The sequence below is a fragment of the Malaclemys terrapin genome, chromosome 2, assembly GCF_027887155.1.
Source record: "Malaclemys terrapin pileata isolate rMalTer1 chromosome 2, rMalTer1.hap1, whole genome shotgun sequence".
NCBI classification, from domain to species: Eukaryota; Metazoa; Chordata; order Testudines; family Emydidae; genus Malaclemys; species Malaclemys terrapin.
In genome coordinates this window covers 88,912,040-88,938,421 of record NC_071506.1, presented here as the reverse complement: position 1 = coordinate 88,938,421, position 26,382 = coordinate 88,912,040, and the positions used below count along the sequence as shown (strand labels likewise).

The 26,382-nt window shown below is 38.1% G+C and overlaps 1 protein-coding gene across 3 annotated transcripts in view; it reads left to right on the top strand.

Annotated features, from left to right (window-relative positions):
* PIEZO2 (piezo type mechanosensitive ion channel component 2) overlaps positions 1-26,382 on the top strand; it is a 429,456-nt gene that overhangs the window by 250,158 nt on the left and 152,916 nt on the right. For all 3 annotated transcript variants that reach the window (XM_054019895.1, XM_054019894.1, XM_054019896.1), the window contains exons 5-7: positions 2,031-2,193; positions 17,129-17,336; positions 21,406-21,619. In XM_054019895.1, the coding sequence (XP_053875870.1) occupies positions 2,031-2,193; positions 17,129-17,336; positions 21,406-21,619 (585 nt within the window). The remainder of the gene's footprint in view (positions 1-2,030; positions 2,194-17,128; positions 17,337-21,405; positions 21,620-26,382) is intronic.

The window sequence follows — 26,382 nt, the reverse complement described above, 5'->3', positions numbered from 1 at the left end:
ATTTTGATGACTCCAAAAATACTGGACTGATACCCATTACCAGTTGCACCTTAGCAAAGATTTCTTCTCCTGCTAGGATATAGACACAGAAAGACAGAGATAATAATTTTTAATAGACCCTAAAAAATGCATCCGGTTTTGTTTTATTTTTATTTTTTTTAAACTCGTACAGTTCAGGCACTGAGCTGGTAATCTAGCCTACTCATCTGTACCCTGTGTGTTCCCAGAATCCATTGCAGTCATTAACCCTGCAAATAGTTCTAGACATGTATCCTTTTAAAAAGTCACTTAATCTCAAAACTGTCTTTTTGAAATGTGCTAACTTAATGCTTCAGGTATCAGAGGGGTAGCCGTGTTAGTATGAATCTGTAAAAAGCAACAGAGGGTCCTGTGGCACCTTTGAGACTAACAGAAGTATTGGGAGCATAAGCTTTCGTGGGTAAGAACCTCACTTCTTCAGATGCAAGTAATGGAAATCTCCAGAGGCAGGTATAAATCAGTATGGAGATAACAGGTTAGTTCAATCAGGGAGGGTGAGGTGCTCTGCTAGCAGTTGAGGTGTGAACACCAAGGGAGGAGAAACTGCTTCTGTAATCATTTGCAAATTTGACACCATCAGATCAGGATTAAACAAAGACTGTGAATGGCTATCCAACTACAGAAGCAGTTTCTCCTCCCTTGGTGTTCACACCTCAACTGCTAGCAGAGCACCTCACCCTCCCTGATTGAACTAACCTTATCTCCATACTGATTTATACCTGCCTCTGGAGATTTCCATTACTTGCATCTGAAGAAGTGAGGTTCTTACCCACAAAAGCTTATGCTCCCAATACTTCTGTTAGTCTCAACGGTGCCACAGGACCCTCTGTTGCTTTTAACTTAATGCTTGGCAGCCTTACACTGTACACTTTGAAATAATTAAGCTTGTATCCTGTTAGTACTGTAGTTAAAAAGTGTAGGAAGTCAATGCAGCAGCTTAAATAAACCAGTCATTGTGTCAACTAAATGCAAGTCTAAATTCTGTTAACAAAATGAATCACATTCAGATGCAGCATCCAAACCCATAGAGGTAATAGTCCCCAGACAAAACAGTTTAAATCTGCATGGTGCAGTGTATTGTGTACTTTCCATTAAATTCACTGAGCTATCCAAGTATTTAGGAACAGGGAGTGGGAGTCCTAAGGAAAGACATGGCACTTTCTCTCTAATTAGTTCTTAAGGGTTAAACTGTTGCTTTTGTGATAAGTAGTAAAAGGAAAATGACATACAGCTTGTATGTATTCCTGAATACTGTATGCATCATGGGGTCTCCAATAGATATACAATTTTATAGCTCATTAAAGTTTCACAATAGAGGCCAAAAAAAAAAAAAAAAAAAAGATTAAGTGGTATTTAAAGGATCTGGCTAAAGAAAACAAATATAATATTTTATTTTTCATATCTTTTTAAAGTAAATGTAGCACTCCTGAAAGATAGAGAGAATGAAATTCAGTTTTCATAGTATTGGTATATCATTGGGCTGCAGCCTTTTCAGTACAGCCCACCTATGTCTCAGTGGTGATTAAGGGATAAGAGTGGGTGGGAATGTAATTCTACCTCCATGACCATGCAGTAGCGTTTCTCCCTGCTAGGAATACCACCCAGGGTGATGATTGGGACTGTGTTTGTACACATCTGTCCTCTTGGAATTGGACTCAGATTTATGGAGAGCCGTCCGATTTTAATGTTGATTCTAGGGCAGTTTACTCTCTCCACTAAATAACTTTAGGATCTACAAAATGACTTTTGATCAGCCAAACAATGTGCTGGAATGTTAGCACAAGAACACGCTATTAGGAATGAATCACTTATACTGTAATTACATGGCACCAGGCATTCTGTCACAGCTGTACAAACTACTCACTCTTTTCACTCTGGGAGGCGTACTCTCCTTCTCTTTTAAAAGAATGGTGTCCAGTTACCTTAATATTTCAAGCCAATGCAGAATTTGAACTAACAAATGTTTCCTTTGTTTTTTTCAATCCATACAGTGTGAAGGGAGCCGATGCTGGCAACGTGATCAGAGTGTTTGTACCAGATATCGGGATGTTCATTGCTAGCTTGACCATATGGCTTGTCTGCAGAAACCTTGTGCTGAAGCCAGTGACAGAGGATGCAGCACAGTACAACACACAATTTGAAAATGAAGAAATGGTATTAGATGCACATTTATACCTGTATAATGTTTATTATTATTTTATTATTATTTATTATGTATTTGTATTCTAGTACAATAGTACCTAGGAGCCTTAGTCATGAATCCCATTGTGCTTGCTGTCCCTAATCCCATAGGGTTGGATATCAATACCCTTTCACACACTGAATTGTATCTTACTCTGTGAGCAATCTCGCAGATTTTATTTTACTGCCCGGCATGGAGTAAAACCCCTTTCAGCATGAGGAAGGGTATCAGAATTTGGTGTTTAACCACCAAGAATCTCTCATGTGGTATATTTAACTTAATTCAGGAGTGATGGGGTGAAATGTGACCTTAACAATGTCTGATTATGAAAAATATCTCAATTTTATCAGATCTTTTTATCTAGAAATTTTATTTCAGAAGGTAGATGTTATCATTGTTTTTTACACCGCTTACATCATGTAATTCCATGCCCTGAAAACAGAGAGAGCACTGAGAGTACATGGGAATTGTTCTGTGTAAATGACTATCTGCCAATACACTGAACAAAAAGACAGTCCCCATTCCAAAGAGTTTATAATGTAAATATAAGACAAGAGTAAGAGACAACATATGGAGACAGACAGATGGGGAATATAAGGAAATAACTGAACAGTATTGGTCAGTGGAACTTTTAGTTAATACTGTGTTTTGGGGGCCTTGTCTGAGCTAAATTTGGAAAATATCTCACAAGTGTATTTAAAAGTGACCTTGGTTTCAGAAAACAAAAATGAATGTTGTTAAGGAGGAAAACATACCAAAATCATTATCCTAAGGAAGCAAAATGGAAAATTAAAAATTGAATAATTAGAGATTGACCAAAGATGCAAACGTTGTATTAGGGTCTGAATTATTCAAATGTCCAGGGTCTTCAGATCCAAGGTTTTGATTCAGCCCATTATGGTGACAAACCAGCCAGACATTTGGATCTGTTTCTTTTCCAAAGTTTGAGGGTACTCAGAACTGGGGGTTTTGTTCAGAGTCACTACTAGGCATTTTGCAAAATTGCTTGAGATTGCAACTTTTGTCTGTATTTCCCAAAGCCTAATATTCACGACCAGCAATATATGAAAGGGAAGATACCTCATGCACCATGCTTTTTGGAAAGATATTGTTAAATCTGTGAATAATTTTGTTGCCTTTGCCTACTTTGGGTACATAGTGGTGTCATGGGAGCAGAGGGTGGCAGAAAAGATTAAAGTAGAAAATTCCCCTAAAGCTAGAGAAACAAATTGACAACAAAATAAAGAAATCCATTTGGTCACAAGAGGGATTGGCCCAAACCACATAATGGTGTCTCATGTAAATCCCAAAGTGATTTTTTAAGGACAAAATGTCAAGCTGCTTTGAATCTCATTTTTCTATCCTTTTTTTGGTTTAAGTGAGAGCCCTAACATCACTTTAATTTTGTTTTTCTTTATAGTTTATTGTAAAGATATTTTTCAGAGAGGTTTATTACAACTCAGTAATTTCATATAGAAAAGGCACTTGGAGGTGATCTACCTCATTGTGGGCTAAAGGCTGGGGATCAGCCACACATTCAGGTGCAGCTCTGGAGAGGAAGAAAATGAAAAGGCTCCTGTATTGTCACGTTTGCATTGCCTGTATTTTGGGGCCACCAGAAGCCGGTCCAGTTCCTGTTGCACGTTAGATCAACTACTTTAGACCCACTGCCTGTGGTTCTCATGGGCTGTTCTGGCAGCCACGGATCAACTGAAGGTTGCAGCTCCTGGCCACATACACTTCTTCTGGCTGTGCCCTGATATCTTAACCAGGCTAGGCAGGCTCTTCTGAATACCCTGGAAGCTGGTTAAAACGAGCTTTAAGTCGGCTTTTTGCTTGAGTGGTGCAAAAAAGCCATAGCAGAGGCTAAAATCTGCTGCTATATCTGCAATGGGAGATGTTCCAAGTGGTGTGAAGAGTGGCACCATGAACATGACTGATAAGCAAGCTGTGTTCTGTCCGTCTCTCTTAAAATAAAGTTATATGTTACTGAAGCAGGCTCTGGACGACAGCTTTAAAGTTATCCATCTTCTGTACAGAAAATGTTTGTCCAAGCATAAAATACGAGAAATCTGATTATAGAAGCACACTGGAAGAAGAAAAGGGCACATTCAGGTTCCTCTATCTGAATGGTGGTTTTACGAGACTCTGATTTGATGTCCATTTTTGATTAAGGCTAGAGTTGGGCCCCAGCCTGTAGTCTGGGTGAAGAGGAGGTAATCCAGAGGTAGAGGGTGTGGAAGGGCATATGGAGCTGAGCTATGGAATGCAGAGAAGGTTAAATGGTAACTAGTAAATACTGATTAAATAGAACAGAATTAGGTTTTAAATGGGATCTTTCATACATGGACTACCTCAAGGCAATCTTCCAACCAATTAGATATTAGGATTTTCTTTAAACACACACACAGAAAGAGAGAGAGAGAGAGAGAGAATTTATTTGGCTACATTTTTGTCATTACAGCAAAACTCAGCCAAGATTGTTTGTAATTTTATATATATTATAGATGATTTACGTATTATTACAAAGCACAGTGGCTATGTTTTTATGTACAAGTCAAAAAATTAGCCATATAAGTATTTTAAGGTGGGGGGAAAATTGTACATCAGTACTTTACACAGCACTGATTTCTTTTCACCATCAACTCATTTACAGCAGAATAACCTATATATTCTTAAAGTGAAGTAAAAAATTAGTGAATGATAAGTTAAACATTTTTTTAAAATATATCAACTTCAGCTGTCTGTAGGCGTTCTGCATAGAACATCCCGTAGTCATGTGTGCTACTTAAAAAGAGTGTTCATAAAATGCTACAGAAGCAGCTAAAAATATTGGGATTCTATACGTCACCGTGCTGGCTGCAGGGAGTCTGATGCACATATGGACTGTATCACTGAGTTTGTGGGGATTTTGAAAGATTCATAATTTTTTGCACATTGGCCCCATTTGCATTGATTTTAATCGATATTTTGGATTTATGCTTTGGATTAGTGTGTTGAATCAGGAACCCTAAATAAATAAATACACCAGTTCTTCAGCACCGCACTGGCTTATAGATTACCATGTTTTAGGAAGCACACTGGACTGGGTCTTTAATTGGCTTAAATTGTTGTATTTCACCCTTCAAATAAAAGCATCTGAAAAAGTGATAAGTCTAGCACAGTGCCACAAAGCGAACAGTCTGGGGGTTTATTGTACCAGCAAGTGAAGCAAATTCCAGAGTTGAGGAACTTCTGCCAGGAGTCCCTGCCACCCATCTCCAGACATAACATTAAGGATGCATCGGCTGATGTCCCCAGCTACACAGTGCCTGAGGAGATAGGAAGCCTTTTAGATTACTAGGTTCCAAGCCATAGAGGACTTTATAAATCAAAAAGTCAACACCTTGAACTGCACCCAGAAGCAAATAGTGTATCCTGCAGCTTTACCTATTTAGAGCAGGCAGTCATTTACATAGAATAGGTCCCATGTACTCTCAGTGGTCTCTCTGTTTTTAGGGCATGGAATTACATGATGGTAAGCAGTGTAAAAAACAAAGATAACGCATCTACCCTCTGAAATAAAATGTACATATAAAAAGATTTGCTAAAATTAAGATATTTTTCATAATCAGATGTTGTTAAGGTCACACTTCATCCCGTTACTCCTGAATTATTTTAAACACACCAGATTCTTAGGGTGGTTAAGTTCCGAATTCTGATTAGTGTTTATTCCACTGGCAGTAAATCTGTAAAATAAAATCAGCGAGACTGCTCACAGAGTAAGACACAATTCAGTGCGTGAAAGGGTATTGATATCCAACCCTAAGGGAGTAAGGATAGTAAAGATCAATGAAAATATGGAAATCCTGATTCATAATAGTGCATCCAACTTTCAGAGAAACAGACCTGCACCAGAACAAAAAAAGTATACAGTACTGTGGAGCGCTGGAAAGGGGGTGGGAGGCACTCAATTATTTGTAAGTAATGCTGCATAGAGTGTGGTTTTAATTAGCAGTGAGTCATGAAGTAGAAAGGTTTGCCAGATACCAGGCTGCAGTCCAACTCATTACCACTCCTAAATGGTTGCACACTTGGAGCAAATGTGTCTGCAGGCCTTTTTTATTAGGACTCAGAAAATCTAAAGCAGGTGAATTCAGCTGGAGAAGGGCCCAGACTGCAAACTCAGAGAAGCACAATGCCAGTCAAAAAATATAAAGTGCGGGGGGTGGGAGGAGGAAAGAAAAGAGAAATGTTAACTTCCCAGCTGTGTCTGAAAGTATAACCGTCACTGAAGCAGATGGTGATTTTATGTGCCAACATGCAGAGACAGTATATACAGTTTAATAGGTATGGGGGCGGGGGGAGTTGTTTTTCTTGAGACTATGGAAGACTATGCCAGTCAGCATGGGTTTATTTGAGTGCAGTATTCAATCTATTTGGCTTAACAAAGAGAAGGTTAAGGGGTGACTTGATTGCAGTCTGTAAGTACTGACATGGGAAACAAAAATTTGATAATGAGCTCTTCAGCCTAGAAGATACAGGTATAAAACAGTCCAATGCCTGGAAGTAGAAGCTAGACAAATTCCGACTGGAAATAAAAAACAGTTTTTAACAGTCAGGGTAATTAATCATTGGAACAATTTACCAAGGGTTGTCGTGGATTCTCCGTCACTGGCAATTTTAAAATAAAGATTGGATGTTTTTCTAAAGGATATGCTCTAGTTCAAATTCCGGTGACCTGTGTTTATACAGGAGGTCAGACTAGATCAACACTTTGTTACCTTCTGGCCTTATAATCTCTGAATCTATGGATTGTCTAATATTGTAAGTGACTGAAAAAATCCCTGTAAGACTGTATAACTTAAACTTTACCATATGTGATCTTAATTGGAATGTACATTTTTAGTTTTGCTCTCACTGTACTTATCACCTTTCCCCTCAAACTTTATTCTTGTCCATGCTACTTAGAATCCTAAAAATCCCTGGTCCGTGCTTTAGGTCAAAGAATATGAACCGGGTTTAAGCTCAGACGGTCCCTGACTCTCAATTTGGAATCTCAAAAATGTTTGAAAAAGTTCTTAAATAAAGAAAAGTTTAGAAAATGAAAGTCAGCAAGGAAGGATAGTCTTGTGGTCATGACACTGTAATGGATTCAGGAGATCTGGGTCAATTCCCAGGTATGCCACAAATCTCTCTTGTGGTCTCAGGTCAGTCTTGTAATCTCTCTCTACCTCAGTTACAATCTCTCAACTAATAATTCTTTTATATTATTTTATCAAGTCACCTCTTATTTGTCTCCTAAGATAAACAATCCATCTCTTCCCTTTCTGGGCCCTTAATCATTTTTGTTGAATATCTCGGAACCCCCTCTAGTTCTGCAATATCCTTTTGAGATGGGGAGACTAATATTGCACACAATAATACAGATGAGGCCACACACACTGATTTATATAAAGGCATTATTCACCATCCTATTCCTTAGGCATCCTAACATATTCTTACCTTTCTTAATTGCCACTGCACACTGAGATGAAGTTTTCATTGACATGTATACAGTAGTATCCAGGTCCCTTTCTGGAGCTGATACAATTTATTTAGAGCTCTGTAGGGTGAATAAGTAGTTTAAAAATTTCCCTCCAATGTGCATTAGAACTTGTGGTTCTTGCATTTATCAACATTGAATTTTGTCACTGTTGTCCATTCATCTTCTTGATTAGCTGTCTAGGAAGTTCCTCAGTCCTCTCTAGTCATGAATAACCTAAATAATTTTGTGTCTTCAAATTTTGCTACCTCACTGCTCACCCATGCCCCCCACCCCACATCATTAATAAATAAGCAACATGGAAACTTGAAACATGCCACTGTTTACCAGAAAATAAAGAGACTAAATGCTCACTTTTTCAGATATTGTGAGTGATGTCTTAGCCTGCAGGTGGTTAAGTCTGCCAGTTTCTCTCTCATTAACAAATGGTGTTTCAGCCTCTCAGGTCAACCTGCCTAACTCCATGTCTGTGATTTTCCCCCTTTTTCGCTTTTGGCTTATAATCTTCACAGTTTTTGAAGTCAAGATTTAAGATTTTATTACCATATTAGCCATGTAATCCTGTGTTGAATTCATATTAAATTTGCTTAGGTGTATCTTGGGAAGTGAAATCTCTGACCATTCCCTGTGCCTTCCCCGATCCCACTCTAGAACTCCAATTTTCTTTTCCAATTTCCTGTGTATTTCAAAAATTCTTTTGATCCTACATAGGTTTCAACCAATAATGTAAAACTCATTTTTGAATACACTCTGGCGAGCATAGCTTTCTATGTTAAGAGTTCTCCCCATAGGAGGCTGTTGATTGCCTTTGCCTACAGAGTTAGATCAAAAACCATTATCTTTCTGTCACAGCCTTCAGGTTCCCTAGTTTTCAGTAATTTCCCATGTGTGAAACATTACTATAATCTCCGGTTCATATTCTCCTTTCACACTGGTGTAACTCCATTGACTTCAATGAAGTTACCCAGGATTTACACCAATGTAAATGTGAGCAGAATAACGCTCGCTAGAATCACAAGTTCAGATCCTAGCAGGGTTGACTCAGTTCTTTCTGTTCTGTATGAACTTCAGTGATGTCATGAGGCTTTTAACTTGAATAGGAGTTTTCCCACTTGTCCGGGGCTTATTAGGACTCAGTTTTAAAACATGGTATGGGTATGAGTTGATGCTATCCACAGCGACCAGTTCAATTGTGTTCTAAACAAATTAAAAGTTCAATTTTGCCCACTGTATGTAGTGTACTGTGTGCTGATCAGTTGTTACTCTCCTTCCACAAAATGGGTGCATTTTTGAGGTTCTATATTTATGTTCTTAAAGTGTCTGGGATCTTTTTGGAAGTAAGGAGTTGAGTATTTGAAAGATGATGATAATTGCTTAAGACATGCATGAATCTTGTCTCACATTTATATTTTTGTGTATTACCATAATGTGTTAAACTTGTTTTCATCAGCACTCTTGTCTTATTCCTGTTATAACTGATTTTCAGGCTATATAGTATAGTTGTAAACTCTTTGCAAGAGCTAATCAATCTACAGTTTATCAGTACTCTGAGCTAAGTATTCAATGCTTCACATAACTTACTGCAGGTAAAATATTTACCACTATACAGCGTTAACAAGGAGTATTTTGATATCAAGAAATGGACAAATTCATAGAATCCTCTTAAAAATTGCAAGTCCAGTCTTGCAAACTCTTCCACATGAGTAGCCCCATATATCTCAATGGCATTAGTTGTATGAGAAATGATTCATTGCCCGAGTAGGGGTTTGCAGGGTGTGTCCTCAACAAATGGTTTTACTTTTTCCCTCCTAGAGTGAAATCCTGGACCATTTAAATTCAGTGGCAGTTTTGCAGTTAATTTCAATAGGGCCAAGATTTCATCCCTAATTTCCTTGTAAATATTGAGGATTAGATTGTGTCTGTTAGATGTAGGTCTGTTCTGGGGTCTTTGTGCTTGGGCATCACTCCAAGGGAGCTTTAAGGAGACATTGTGCATTAAGGAGCCTGCCAGCAGTTCCATCCTTTGATATGCTCTGTGGCAGGCCAGTTCAGTAGGCAGTTGTGTCCAGTGGGAAATGCCATTCTCTGTCTTCCCTACCTCATTTGTCTTCCCTGTCTTCTCTGTCTTCCCTACCTAATTTTGGAGGAGAGAGCAAGCCACAGTTTCTTCTGAGCAGCTACTCAATTATATTTCAATATAGGTGGCTAAATCCTGGATATAAAATACCATCCAATGTTACTGTCAAAAATCACCAAACAGAACAGCAGGAGAATTAAAAATATGTGGAAAGCTCACGACAAAAATCCCACACATAATTCATATTGATTAACAAGAATGATATTCTTATGATTTGTTTGGTTTGTGTTTATCTTTCACAGCGTATCTCCGTTTGTGTTGAAGAGGGGTGTAAAAATGATAAATGCCATATTTAATTCGGCATTGATATGGGTATTGCATCCTACTGTCGTCATGCATTGATTTAGGTTCCGGAATGAGCAAACATTAGAGTTGCTAATGCTGAGAGTGGAATTTGGGAGGGCTGTTCTTCCAGTCATAATTTGTAACCCTCCTCCTATATTTTTTTTAAAAAGAACCCCGATCACCTTCTGCTTAAGTAAAGTCCTGGTCTATCTCCCACTGAAGTCATTCAGAGGTGTTTAGGGGCCATAAGTGTTTGTGACACCTCAATAGCTCCTCCAGCTTACATCATGAGAGGAAAGTTTGTCAGCAGAATATTGCATTGTCTTGCTTATTTTTTCTTTGGACATTTTTGGGTCAGATCCTCATTTGAAAAATTCTGCACATACATTGAAATCCCTCTTCCTTCCAGTTCTCCCATTTTTTAAAGTAAATGGTAGGTAGCTTCTTAAAAAAATTTTTTTTTTGTTTTGCGCATTGTGGACATTTAGACTTATTACAAATGAGCTTAAAAATGTGACCTGCAAAATGTTATCACAAGTTACATTGAAAATTAAACAAAGAGGTTTGGGTAAAAAAGAAAAAATCAAATCAAAATACTGAGATAGCATAAGCTATTCTCATAGTCTAGCTGAAACCAAGGTATTGGAAGCAGAGATCTTGCATGCAAACCTGGTGTAGTAAGATTTCCAGACCAAACAGTTCAGATATAAACATTATTCAAACAGAAACTTTCTGATGTAATTCAGTTAGTAGTTGCAATATCCACAATGATCTATATAAATTATATCTAACAATTGTATAGGGCTATACTTTGATTAAGTAATCCTCACAACACCCCTGTGAGGTAAGTACGGAAGATAAATATTTTCCCTATTTTACAGGTAGAGAAACAGACACAAGAGGTGACAGTGCAGTTGTAGTCTGAAAAATGTCACTATCAAAATGGCATTGTGGGGCTCTCCATGTGTTGCTCTTTTATTTCCAGATAATATACGTGCATATCCCTTTTCTGCAAATGGAACCAGAGATCTCAGAGTTAAGTTGGTTTAAAAAAAAAAAAAAAAAATTGTCAGGAATCGTCCTAAAGGTTCAAATTGTGCCCTCCACCACATTTATGCAACTCCCACTGTCTCTGTGTTATGCTCTCTCAGACACCTGGGGAAACCCATTATCTTCTATGATTTTGCACAGGTGTAACTGATTGGAATTTAGTTAAGAATTCTGTTGATGATGAACAAAAAGGAATAGAATCCAGTTTGCTCTCTCTTAGCTGAGCGGGCTCTGGAAAGCTGACAGGACTTCAAAGTTGTAAGAATTTATTTCAGCCAGTAAACTCTCTGACTCACAGGGATCTGTTGAATAAGAAAGAACCATTTTTACCTAGTAATTTTTCAGAGTATAATTGCACTTCATGCAACTTGCCTTAGGTCACTCATCAAGACAGCATCAGGGCCAGAATTAGAACTCAGAAATTCCTGTCATCTTAGTACACACTGTATCTCTCATTATGTTTTGCATTTCTGTACTGCCTATAATCCAAACATTCTGAAACATGAATACATTCATCCAAACATCAAGTTTATAATAGTTTGTCTTGCCTTTACATTCCTGTTTATGTCTATAAGCATCATATAAAGCTTGATACACAAAAATTGATGTATAGTCTTTTGCCATTGCATTTAGAATAAAAATTGATTCTGACATAGTTGCTCAAAGCTCAAAACAAACTTTGAGGTTTGGATAAGTTCAGATAACTTTTTTTTTCTCCAAACTGATTTCTCATTTTCTCACTCCTCTGTGTTTCCTGGTTCCTGGGAGGAAACGTCAGAATACTGCAGAAGAGGGTATTTGTGCTGCCTTTATGATCTAACTTGAAGGAGGAAGCACCTGAACTCTCATGAGAGACTGTTCTTGTGAGCTTTCCAGTGCCATTACACAGATTCAAAAGGTCAAATAGTGTAATACATTGGCAAACTTTGAAGGGTTTTTTTTTTTTCCATTCTGAGCCACAGAACCTTTGGAGATCCACCTCTATCTAGCTATAATATCTCTGGTTAATAAAAATTGCAATGATGACAACCATGAGATTTTTAAAGGGTTAGATTCCTGTCCTTTCTCGTGTCCAAAAGTCACTGAATGACTATTCTGTGTATTTACAGATGTTGTATCCTTAGTTGTAGGTACAATACAAAAAAGTTTTCTGGTGCAAGAATGAATTTAAATTGAGACGAAGGCTGCCTGTTAGTAAATACATCCATGGGACTTAGGATATCTCAGTGCATTAGTGTTTATACTGTAACAGATGAAACATGTAAAAGCTAGATGTTATTAAAGCAGTCCCCAAAAGTAGCTAATGGATATTCTGGCCCTAGCCATGATAGTAGCTGCCACAGAGGCAAGACTGTTTCTCTGCCTGTACTTTATCTCTGTTTGGCAGTTTTAAAAAGTGTTGTACAGTGAACACTCCTGGGACTTGCACAAAGTTGAAAAACCTAAACTACATTTAGTCTGTTTATAAAAAAGTCATGGGGCCCCGTTCTACATAGAAAAGGCCATGGAAACACATTTTTATGACTTCAAAAATGTTATATACTAGTTGAATGGAGAGGTTTATTTGATTTAATCAGCAGCCACAGGGATTCTGTAGTTGCATAGTAAGTAATTTATTATGGAAGTAAAAGTATTTTTCTAACTATGTCCTATGCTGCATTAATTTGTAGTCTCAGGCTGACCCATGTGGGGTGAAGGCTTTGCAAAACAGTCTGCCTGGAATAATGCTGTTTTATGATGTGCATGTCCATATCTTACAGCATACGCATCAAAAACTGTTAGAACAGGCACATTATCACCAGGTGGAAGTCAAAATCCTTAGTCCATTCACGTTGTGCCCAACCTCAGCGATTAGTTCTATTTTTATTTGAGAAAACAACAATAGAAGCTTCAGAGTTGTCATTTTAAACAATCTGTTAGATGTAAATTGGGACTAGTAAGCAGGGACTGGTAAGTCCAGGAAGACTCTTCTTCCCAGTGGTTCTCCCCCTCCACACTGACAAATACCCCAACACCCAGACTAAAGGGGATTAAGACAGAATGTGCATCAGATTGACTAGAACTATGGGGAGCCAAACTAGGGTGACCAGACTCTCGAAGTGAAAAAAACCAGGATCCCTGTTGTGTTGTAGGGAAACCAAATGGCCATTTTTGGCAGGAGTTAAGAAGATATGCACAGGATGAGTTTAGCCGCTGAGATGGGTTGGAAGAGAGAAGAAAGAAAAAGGGTTTCTGCTCCACCATCTATGCAACAAAGCAACTTCCCTTCTTTTACTTACTTGTCACCCTTGGTTTTTTCTTCTTATTTCTTTTTTCCTTCCTTCCTTTTCCCATCTTGTGTATTTCCTGCAGTTTGTTTAATACTTTCTAAATTCTCATGTTTTCCCCCAAGACCAGTTTTTAAATTCATTTTTCTGTTCCCTTCAGGGTAAGGGTTTTGTTTTTTGATTGGTTGGTTTTGTGTTTTTTCTCTATGTTCAGTTTTATATTTCCCGTTCTTGCACATATGTGAAGGTACTGATTCAGGATATTAAATCATTATTATTGTTGTTTTAAAAGAGCTCTCTTTTTAGCTTGCAATGAAAATGGCTTGTGTATAACATCTTCCTATTCAGTATAGACTCCTAGCAATAGCATTTATATAATGATTTTTATATTCAAGGCATTTTACGCACATTCATCTATGCAGATCCATCTCTGCCAAATTCTGCATAGCGAAAGAAAGTGGCTGTCATTCTGGTCTCCTAGAAGAGTGCTCCTCTGCTCAGATACCGATTTTGCCAGCATGGCCAGGGGATGTTATGATTCAGCTTGTAACTTCTTGGAAAATCTAGCATGAGAACTAGCAAACATTTACAGATGGGGTAACTAAGAAAGATAAATTAAGAGCATTCTTTAAGCGCATAAATTAAGTCCATCGAAGGAGTCACTCTCAAAGCTGGGATTAGGCATTGGGAATTCTTAGCCCAAAGGTCTATGCTCCGATTACTGGACATGCCAATCTCTAGTAGAAAGCATAATTTGTATATATACAAACAAAATCTGTTTTCAAAAGTTTCCCCTTGAGCTCATTGTTTTAATCCACATTGTCATTTATATCGAACGTCTGCCAGTCTCGTTTGTAATAGCAGTTACTTTGAAATTACATTTTTATTTTTGTTGTAAACAGTATCTCCATAGATACAGATAAATAAATGGAAGAGCTGAAGATGTCCTCCTTTATATAAGTCCGTGCACACTAAAAGCTCAATCCCACATCCCTGAACATCCAGAAGTTCCACTAATTTCATTTGTTTTTTACATGCACATAAGAGTTAGCCGTTTAATGATCATGTTAAACAAGAAACATAGAGCTACAGTTGGCTTGGAAACACAGGACTGGACCCAACAGGCTAAATAAGGAGTTCTTCTAGTAATTGTAGTACATAGAAAGGTGTCATTGTACTCTTTTTCCTGTGTCTTTCCCATTAATATAGTGGTAGGAAGAATATTATGCAGCATTTAGCTGAACTGCAGCATTGTTTTGTGGTTAATTATTTAAGTAAAGTAGCATCAACTAGAGAGCTCTCTAGACGTGAGATCCAGCAAGGGCTGCAGACAATAGTAATTCCTCTCCATGCTAACCCCCCCACCCCCCAAGTGCTTACTGAGTGTGCACACTGCAACCTCCTAATGATTGCCTTGCTTCTAGAGCTATTAACTTTGTTTGTTGAAAGCCATGAAAATGAACTGTGACGATGGCAAAGTGGTTGTGACGCCAGTGCTCTCCACTTATAATGGACATAATTAGTGAAACAGCCGGATGTGTCTGAGAGAGAGGATTTCCCAGACCAGCTCTACAGCTTTTAATACATATTTCATTGTCTGCAAAATAGAAACTCTAGATGGAACAAGCTTTTTCTGGGCAGTCACAGACAATATTAATGGGAAGAGAAAGTTGGCAAAAAGTTGAAAGGTGAAATGGAACAAGAGGGAGTTTCTTTCCCTTGGGGAATCCACCTAACAAAATTGTAATGAAGTATTCTGTACAGTTAAATACTCAGAAGGATAACAGTTCTGCAATTTCCACTGGAAGCCACCCAATCAATGCTCTCGAATTTATCATTTCCAGTGGCCGCAATAAATATGTTGTTCTCTTGAAAAGTCATTAGATATAATACTCACATGTGCCCGTAGCTATTAAAAAGAAATTAATTGGGTCAGATGCTCAGCTGATTTAATTTTGAGTCACTCCAGTGAAACAAACGGAGCTATGCCAAGTTACACAAGGTGAAGATCTGGCCCATTTATTGTTAGATTTTTTTTTTAAATGTCCTTTATGTTGTGTCTGGATTAATATATTTTCCTTCAATTGTATTCATGCTGGGCCTCCTGGTAATGCAGATGCCCCCCATCCTGTGTCAGGCTAGGGCGATTAAGACCCCTTCACTCAATGATGTGTATCTTTCTGTTCTTCAGAAAGTTTAATATCTTTCCCTGGACCAGGGTCACCACCAAATCCTAACAAATTACTTACCCATTGTGTGTGTCTTTTCTGGTTTTCTTCTTCTTCTTTCTCTTTTTTCATTATTTAATTCCCCTTTTCCTCCCATTTTCATTGTTTAATTGCCACTTAACTTTTTTCAAATTTGTCTTTCTCTTCCTTGTATTATTTGTTTCTTCACCTTCTTTCTTTCTCACATTCTCTTACTCTCTCTCATCCTTCCAGGCTTCCATCTCTCTTTCTTTGAGCTTCCATGATGCATCTCTTTTCCTCCCAGTCTTTTCGTCCATCCATCCTGAGTTATCCTCATAGCTCTTTCATTCTATTCCCCTGTCCCAAACACATGCGCACTTCGCTTTCTTCTCTCTTTCCTTGTTGCTGAGATTCTCTCCATCTCTTTCTCTTTTCTGTCGGTGGAACTGTTATATGAATACCAGTCCCACATGCTGGGCCTCCTCTTTGGATAAATTGATAGCATAACATTACAGAAACAAAATAGAATGGGGATGTGGGGACCAACTGGGATGCTCTTTTGGTGAATTTGATTCAGTCAGGTTTGAGTAACATAGTGTAACCAGTGGATATATATTGAAGAAACAAGAAAGCTTGTTTACTGTAATGTTTCTATCCATGATCTCTTTTTGCATTTATACTAATAGCACACTGGTATTAATCTCTTTTAGAGAGTAACATTTATAGCCACATCCATACTAGAATTACATATACAGAATTATCTTTCTCTGCTATGAAAACTAGCCTTGATAGTGTAATGAAGCAAATCTAGGTTTGGAAGAAGGCCTAGATTTTTTGATTTCTAAGTCCAGGCATGCTACTGATAGTTGTCATGGCTGTTCATTGTGTCAATGCCTCTTGCTAACTAATGCATGGAAAGATCCAGGAAAAGGCTACTAACACACCCTTCCATCCAATGGATAAACTCTGGGTTCATAAGAAGGGGGAAGGAAAGAACCTGCAATAGGGAATGGTAATGATCCCAAGAAGGAGGTTACCCTGAGGAACATCATCTGGTAGGGAGCCACCTTTGGTCAGGGCCTGGAAATACTACTGATGATCTGTGCCTCAAAGGGACTTAACAAAATCTAATCAACAAACCTGGCAGAATGTTGAGTGGTCATAATTTTGAATAGAAACATGTAGAACTGGAATTACTTTCTACCTGCCAGAGGAACCAGCTGGATTACATTTGACAGGAAAAATCTTACTCTCAAATATTTTTCACCTCTTTCTTCTTAAGACAAGTCTAAGGTGGTAGCCTTAGATATCCAAATGGACTTCTAATATATCTTTCACAACTCTTTATTCAGATTATTTTGTGATTATAGAGTCAGTCACTATAAAAATGACTTGACTCATTATATGACATAGGTCTCTCATTTCATATCACATTGTTTTCTCTCTCTTTCTAAGGCTGGAAGAGAAAAGTTAGAGCCAGATGATGCATTAATGTGTGAAGATTTGGATGGTGGAGAAAATAGCGAAGAGGAATTTGAAGAAACTACAAAATTAAAACTACTGCGCAGAATTGCCTCACTGGCTTCCAAATTGAAAGAGTTTATTGGAAACATTATAACCACCGCTGGAAAAGTTGTTGTTACAATTTTACTTGGTTCAACAGGTTGGTGCTTTTGATAAATTCTCCAAGAGTCCCTAAGATTATGCATTCTACAAATGAATTTCCAGCCCTTTGGTACACTGGGGAATAACCATGGAAATTTGGAAGGAAAATTAATTGCTGCTGATTTTTATTTAAATTAACTTTTTGGCAGGCATGGAAATACAGTGAGTTGCTTAATTTCATTCATTTATTTATTTATTTTGGTGCTAGTACTAAGTAGCCCACTCATTGTATATATTCATTTTAAAACTATTATTATGGCCAAACTGGGAAAGAAGTGAAATGTGCATTAATAGACTCAGTGCTGGCTCCTTCTAACAACACTCACTCACACTCACATTCACACACATCGCACATATCACACACACACGCACACATGTCACACAATATTAAACAAACAAAACATTACTACTCTTTATTTACTGGTTTGTTCTACATTCCGTAATAAAAATTGTTCAAATTTGATTTTTTTATGAAATTACGAAATCGGTTGATAAAGGTAACTGTGATGACATAATATACTTAGACTTCTGTAAGGCATTCAACATACTCCTGCATGACATTCTGGTTAATAAAAAGAACTATATAAAATTAATGTAATCTATATTAAATGGATTAAAAACTGGTTAGCTGATGGATCATGAAAAGTAATTGTAAATGAGGAAACATCATCCTAGGAGGATGTTTCTAGTGGGGTGCTGCAGGAGTCTGTACTCCCAATGCTATTCAATGTCTTTATCAAAGAATAAAACAGAATAAAGTATAACATTTATGGTGAAATTTGCAGAAGATTCACAAAGAATGGTGAAGTGGTAAATAGTGATGGGGACAGGTGAGTTATGCAGACCAATCTGGATCACTTGGCAAAGTGGGCTTATTTGGATATTATGCATTTTAATGGAGCCAAATCTAGGAGCATAGAATGTAGGTCACACCTAAAAGATGTGAGACGATATCTTGGAATGCAATGACACAGAAGAGGACTTAAGGTTCATTGTAGATAACCAAATGAACATGAGTTTCCAATGCGATGCTTTAGCTAAGAGGGCAAATGCATTCTATGGCTATATAAGCAAAGAATATAAAAGAGGCGTTCAGAGGTGATATTCCTTCGGTGTTTGGAATTAGTGAGAACTTTAGTGTAGCACTGTCCAGTTCTGGTGTCTGCACTTCAAAAAGGGTGTTGAAAAATTGAAAAGAACTCAGAAAAGAGCTATAAGAATGATTTGAGGTCTGGAAAAGATGTCTTATAGTGCAAGATTTAAGAAGCTCAATCTGTTTAGTTGGGGGGAGGGAGGTTAAAAGGTGATTGATCACAGTTTGAAAGTACCTGCCAAGGGAAAAGTTTTTTTTCTGATAGTAGATATTTTTTTAATCTAGCAGAAAAAGGCATAATGAGATCCAATGGTTGCAAACTAAAACTAGACAACTTCAGGCTAGAAAAAGGTGCAGTTTTTTAACAGCAAGGGCAATGAGCAATTGGAATAACTTTCCTATGAATGTGGTAGATTCTCCATCACTGAAGACTTTAAATCAAGACTAAATATCTATTTAAAAGAAAGAACAGTGTTATAAGCTTGATGCAGATTTACTGGATGAGTTTCTATGGCGTGTGTTATGCACGAGATCAGACTAGATGATCATAAGGGAACCTTCTGACCTTTAAATATATGAATCTTTAAAATGGTATATACCCCCTTGCAGATTATATACTGGAGGAGAGACAATAGCTAGGCCTAAAGTACCACGTACAAGCCTGTGATGATGCTAATACAACACAGACCAATTTACTGTTAGTGGAAGGTTCTTTTAGCACAGGTATATAAAGCTAATTTTAGTATGGACAATACTGTGTATCCTACACCTTAGCAGTGAAGGGCTGCAGTCACCCCAGGTTTATGTTAGCTTGTGCTAACATAACCCAGGATGAAAGACCCCTGTCAGCTGAAACACAACAGGAAGTGGGGATTTTCATCAGTGTAAAGAGTTCACAACCCGACTCAGCTTGGGAGCTGAAAGGGAGACATCATCACTCAAGAGTGGGTGGAGCTGGCCAGGAGAGCACGCTGGCAGGAGAATGCATTGATTCATCCCATCCATCAGGTGGCTTCTGTCTGATGGTAGGGTTCCAAACACAGTTTAAAGCTGCATCCACCAAGGCAGGGGTTCTCAAACTGGGGGTTGGGATCAGTGGCATAGCCAGGTGGAGGGACGAGGGGGAGCAAAAAAAAAAAAAAGGCACCACCCACTGCGGCGCTTTTACTGACGGGGCAGCGCGCAGGGTCTTCGGCGGCACCTCGGCAGCAGGACCTTCACTCACTCCGCAGGTCTTTGGTGGCATTTTGGCGATGAAGTTTCAGTGCCGCTGAAGACACCTGGAGTGCCGCCCCGTCAGTAAAAGCACCGCAGTGGGTGGCGCCTTTTTTTTTTCCGCTCCTGGGTGAGTAAAATTAAAAAGGTGCCACTTGTGCTCAGTGCGGGAGCGGCCGCTGCCCCGCTCCCCCCCTAGCTACGCTACTGGTTGGGATCCCTCAGGGGGACCCAAGGTTCTTACATGGGGGGGTCGCAAGCTGTCAGCCTCCACCCCAAACCCCACTTTGCCTTCAGCTTTTATAATGGTGTTAAATATATAAAAAGTATTTTTAATTTATAAGGAGGGGTCACACTAAGAGGCTTTCTACGTAAAAGGGGTCACCAGTACAAAAGTTTGAGACCCACTGCACCAAGGAATGGGTCCTTCTGAGGGATAGCAGGCCACTTTCCTGTGGGATGACTACCCAGACTCAGATGAATGAGCCCCAGATCTCTTGGGATCTATCCACCTTCCATTCAAGTATGCAATTGTCAAGATTTTTGAAGCAAAATAGGCCGGATTCATCCCTAGTATGATTCCATTGACTTCAGTGGATTGCTTTGGCGATGTCTTTGGCCCATTATGTAGGATCAAAGATTCTTCCTTGTGTCATTTCCTCCAGTTTCCTGTGTCTTAGATATGAGCATCTCCCCATCCCTACCTCCTCAAATCCCCCTCTGGGGTACAGTAGACATTTCATGAGAGTGAGGAGCAACTTCACAAATGAAATGTTGTTTAAGTGTGTAAAAGAAAATCTACATGGGATACAAGAAAGCCCTGGGTATACACTAAGTATTACAAATATTTATGAGGTATAAATTGGATTACTTTTCATCCATATTTGGCACTTACATAGACCACATGTACCGGATATATTGTAGATGCTCTTTTATTTCCAGTTTACACAGTATCTCACTGACTGGGACACAAATTTCTAGTAATATAAATTCAATGATTACAAGGGAAACTTTCACACCATATTCATTACTCATAGTATTTTATTATCCTACCGATTATTTTACAGAAATGTAATCAACTTGAAATCTAATATATTTTTTAAAGAAGTTAAAAGTACTTTCAGGTACAGCACCTACCTCTGCGTCTCCCTGCTGGTTTGGGGGTTTATGAACACAAATTCTTGTTTTTCTCTCCTCTTTTACTGTGGGAAAGATCTGTACAAACTAGGAACACGAAGTACTCAGAGGAAATATCGAAATTGACTGTATATAGACATGGCAGAATTTGATTTCATAATTCTTTAATTACAGTAGATGTTGAGATTCAAAAAGTTAAAGCTTTATAACCATTAAACACAAATTGTCAACATCACATGTCAAAATACATCAAACTCTAAGAAGTTATCAAGCAGCATTTTTCTTACTCTGTCTATCTGTAAATTTCTATTAGTACTGATGGAAACATTTTTTTCATCGGTGTGAAATCAACATTTACTAATTTAAACCTAATCCTTCTAAACCCAGCTACATACCAAGTGGTGTTTTTCATTGAGTGAGCAAAATGAAATCTATATATCTATATATGTTTTATGGCATTTTTCAGTTAATAGCAGTCTGAGATGTTACCTATAATAAGTAAAAACTATCAAAACAGAAATGTTGTTTTGAAATTGTTTTGGTAAACTACATAATGTTTTAGGATTAATAAATGTTTTTAATGCTAATATTCTCAAAGTATCCTCAATATTTGTTTTTGCAGGCATGATGTTGCCATCTTTGACGTCAGCTGTGTATTTCTTTGTATTTTTGGGGCTGTGTACGTGGTGGTCCTGTTGCCTAGCATTTGATCCGCTGATATTCAGCTGTCTGTGTGTATTAATGGCTATATACAGTGCGGGGCACTTGATTGGACTTTATCTGTACCAGTTACAATTCTTTCAGGAAGTTGTTCCCCCAAAGGACTACTATGCAAGGTAAGAGACCTATCTACATTATTTAATTATAGACAAGTGCTGCACTTTTCTGATGACAGATGTTGTTGCAATTGCTCTTCCACATTACAAATAATTTAACATAGTTTTAGGAAAATAGTGTAATGCCAGGAAAATCCTAGTTCAGTCTTTGAGAGTCAAAGCATGAAGTAAACTTAATTGGCCTTAGAGGCTTCTCTGTGTGAGAGATGACAACAATGTGCCTTTTTAGGCAGGAGCAATCCACAGTGGGAAAGAGAGGGGTTCTCAGGCTAAAAAGATAAGAGAAACCCAGAAGATAGAATGACCCACGGACTAAGGGAATTGGCAGTACATCACCCGGAACATGCACACACGTTTGTGGCAGTGGAGACAAGAAGGTATCAAATACAACATTACTACCTCTTGATTGGTAGAGAGTGTACATACATTATTGTCATTGTCAATGCACTTACTTTGAACTGAGGGCTACTTTGACAACTTGCCAGGAGGTTGAGGATCATGCCTGCTTTGCATAATATTAGGCAAATTGCATGAACCTTCCTTACCTTCAATAATATAGAGGTATATCCTGTGCTTATACACCACACAGCAGTTCTATGCTCAGACACGCAGCCTGGACGCTTGGATCAAAATGTAACATGCTGGTGTCTGAAGTTTCCACACAGCACCTCTGTAATAAATAGCTATTGGATGTAAAACATACAAGAGGAAATCTTTTTTTAAAAATCGAAAGGATATGAAATCATGAAAGTATTTTATTCATTAGTACGTGTTCCACTGGGTTGTGACTTCAGATTGCCTTTATGATAAATAATGCTTATGGCCATTATATTTAATTGAATTCAATTAAAACTAACTCTTTAATTTTCATGTTGTCTATAGTAAGTTTCATGTTACTTTCAGCTATTTTAAATTGAAAATGAAAGAACACTTGATGAGGCAGAATTAATCATTTTTTGTCTTAAACCAATTCGTTAAAACAATTGAAAAATAGAGTCTCACAACTGTATATGTATCTGTTTTCATACAATAGTTGGTACATTAAGTACATTGGCATGTTACGTTCAGTTTCTGGCACTTATATTTTTCAACATTTTATTTATTGCACAACTACATTTTGTAATGTTGGGATTGCTGACTTTAGGAGGATGATCTAAGTAGCCATATGGTGCAGGGAATATAAATCTTCACATGTATATCAGAAAAGAGATTCCTAGATGTAGATTCTTTTGTACCATCTAGAGGCCAGCTTAGGCAATTGTATGAATTCGCATAATCTAGAGGGAGAAAAAAAAGAAAAGTATTTTTAAAGCAGATTCTTAAGCAGCCTAAAGCACTTCTTTTTCATAGGTTTATAGATTCCGACATTAGAAAGGACCACTAGGATCAAGTCTCACCTTCTGTATAACACAGGCCATGGAACTTCCTTTTGCTTCTTTTTTAATATGTTGGGAGAAAATTGCAAACATCCCATTAACTACCGGTGTACTAGGATATGGCCCTATATTATACAGCAATAAATTCTTATCATGGTAGAAAAGCTTTTCTAATCTGCTTTGTAGTGTGCTGCATAGTATTTTTACTTAAAGCATTAAAGCACTCTCTTTAATTTGAATATTTATAAAGACTACTCTTCTTTTCACTTATTTCAAATCCACGCGTGAAAACAGCTAAAAGTTTGCAGTTAATGTAGTTTAGATCTTAATTTTTGCTTTAAATTTCTTTGTAAACAGTGCAATTGTGCTTTTGCATAATAGAATTTCACTTAAAGAGGACTCCAGTGAGATTCCTAAAGATATAAGACCTCAAAAAGCTGAAAAATTCATATAATATATTACATGATTTGGGGCATGTTTTGTTTATTGTCTATTTACATTTCTCATTATCCTAAACTCTTTAAAGTACCAAGTTTAATTAGCCACTTCTTAATGAAAGTTTTAGAATAAAAATAATATGCATGAGTAAAACATCCTAGTAAATATGCAAAGTAACTTGACAGTATTGCCAGAAAAGTTGACTCTTGAGCTTTAGAAACTTAACTGTTCTTATAAATATGTTATGTGACTTAAGGATCTTATATTCTAAATTACACAGACAATAATGTTCAGATGCATAATGTACCAGAAGACAAGTGAGCCAGTAGATAGTCTAATCTCTAAGCAGTACGTGTATCTTTTTGTAATCACACATCTTGATCTGATGAATTGATATTGATGGGTGTTGTGGAAGTAATAATTTTAGGAGAGAGCTGAAGAAAGAGCAGTAGTGGTATTTGTTGGCTATTAAAGTATGTACAAATCTGAGAGTGGGAGAAAGCCACAAATATGGTATTAAAAAGAGCTGCATGGGTGGTGCTTAGGCAGTGGCTAGAGGAATAGAAGAAAATGAGATACAGATGTATTTGGGGTGATACAGATGTATTTGGGGTGGTACAGAAAAATATTTTAGCATTTCCTATCCTACAAGAAATTTGGTATATTGCTCTTTTATTCACAATATTTTCAGTTTGAGGCACAAGTTTGAGAGTAAGGGGGGATATGATAGAGGTATATAAAATCATGAGTGGTGTGGAGAAAGTGAATAAGAAAAAGTTTTATTTACTTGTTCCCATAATATAAGAACTAGGGGCCACCAAATGAAATTAATGGGCAGCAGGTTCTTCTTCACACAGCGCACAGTCAACCTGTGGAACTCCTTTCCCGAAGAGGTTGTGAAGGCTAGGACTATAACAGGGTTTAAAAGAGAACTAGATAAATTCATGGAGGTTAAGGCCATTAATGGCTATTAGCCAGGATGGGTAAGGAATGGTGTCCCTAGCCTCTGGGCAGGTCTTCACTACGGGGGGGTGGGGGTGTCGATTTAAGATACGCAAATTCAGCTACGTGAATAGCGTAGCTGAATTCAACGTATCGGAGCCGACTTACCCCGCTGTGAGGACGGCGGCAAAATCGACCTCCACGGCTCCCCGTCGACAGCACTTACTCCTACCTCTGCTGGTGGAGTAAGTGCGTCGATTCAGGGATCGATTGTTGCGTCCCGACGAGACGCGATAATTCGATCCCTGAGAAATCGATTTCTACCCGCCGATTCAGGCGGGTAGTGTAGACCTAGCCTCTGTTTGTCAGAGGGTGGAGATGGATGGCAGGAGAGAGATTGCTTGATCATTACCCATTAGGTTCACTCCCTCTGGGGCACCTGGCATTGGCCACTGTCAGTAGACAGGATACTGGTCTGGATGGACCTTTGGTCTAACCCACTATTGCCGTTTTTAAGTTCTTATGACCCATTCATACAAGTGGCTGGCTCACACACGTAAATCCCAAGTACATTGAGATAAGAATCATATTCTTAATATATTTTCCAGTTATTCTTTTATTTGTTCTCTATTTTGCTTTTCTTTTTCTCTTTCCTATCCAAAATATATTTTAATAGTCACTTACAAGAGGAAGGGGGAACAATTCTTAGCTTTGTTAATTTATGTGAAAATCACATCAGATCTTTGTGCTAAAATCATTGCTAGGGAAATCAGTTCAGCAAGTGTGTGTTATTGCTTGGGGTGGGGGGGTTGGCTTTGTTACAAGGAGAAAGTTCCTTTCACCCGTGCACAAAATAGAGAAGATCCACCTGAAACAGGGCTTTTATTTCTTTGTAAAGTTTAAAGAGTCTATTCCCTGGCTAGATTCCTCCCTTCTCTCACTTTGTGCAGATGCAAGGGCAGACATTAAAATAAATCCAGTTGAGCTAATGAGGGATAATATTTCTCTCAAAGGAGTAGAAGGCTGGACTTTTAAAAGCTGTTAACATTAACATTCCTGGGTTCACAAGAAATGTATGAGTTTTTTTCTGGTCAAAATAACGTGTCCGCTTTGGATAGCGAAACACATCAGTTTGCCAGCATGTCACTTTATGTCAGATTAGATTAAGTTAAACTACATCCGGACAAGTGGGGAAGTTCTGATGTTAACTGTATTCATCTGCTAATGTTTTCCTCCTATGCTGTACCTTTAAGGAACCCCCACTTCAAAATCCAGCACTAGTGATAAAAATAAAAGCATCAATTGACTGCTTGTATGAGAGAGGCATATCCAAAAATAAAAACAGGACGGTGCCCATTGGTGAATTTGAATGTTTTGATCTGAATCCTCCTGGGAAGCTACAGCAATAAATAAATTAAAACATAAAAAGGATAGGGAAAAATATAGCACTGTGTCTTTACCATACTGCTTTATCTAGGATAAATCTATGGAACTTCTGGAACTTTCAGCAATCATGCCACAAAGCCTGCTTATATTTATGCCTCTGCTATATGCAGATGTAATTTTCATGCCACATTTCATAAAACACAAAATGTGCATAAAATGGTTCTGCGTGTATTGAAGCCTGATTAGTAGACTGAAAAGTGGGTGGTGTTGGTAGTGAGGAGGCAGAGCCAGGGCACTCATTATATGCCCTTGACATTCTGCAGTGGGTGGGCTCCTGTGGAGCTGCATCTTCAGTTTAAAGATATCTTCCTAGACCAGTCCCTGGGGGAGGGAGGAGGTACAAGCAGCGCCTCTCTTCCCGGGGAACAGCGTCCCTTGCTGGTGCAGAAGGGTGCAGTTTGCGAGACCTTTGCCAGTGAGGATGAATCAATCCTTTAGTTAGGACTTAGTGCTGTAAAGTTTCAAAGTACTGAACAAATATTAATTGAGCTCTTGCCAGCAAGACCACATTGCTTCTGTTACCTTCCTTTTAAACACATATTCTGCCAATTCTTAAATACA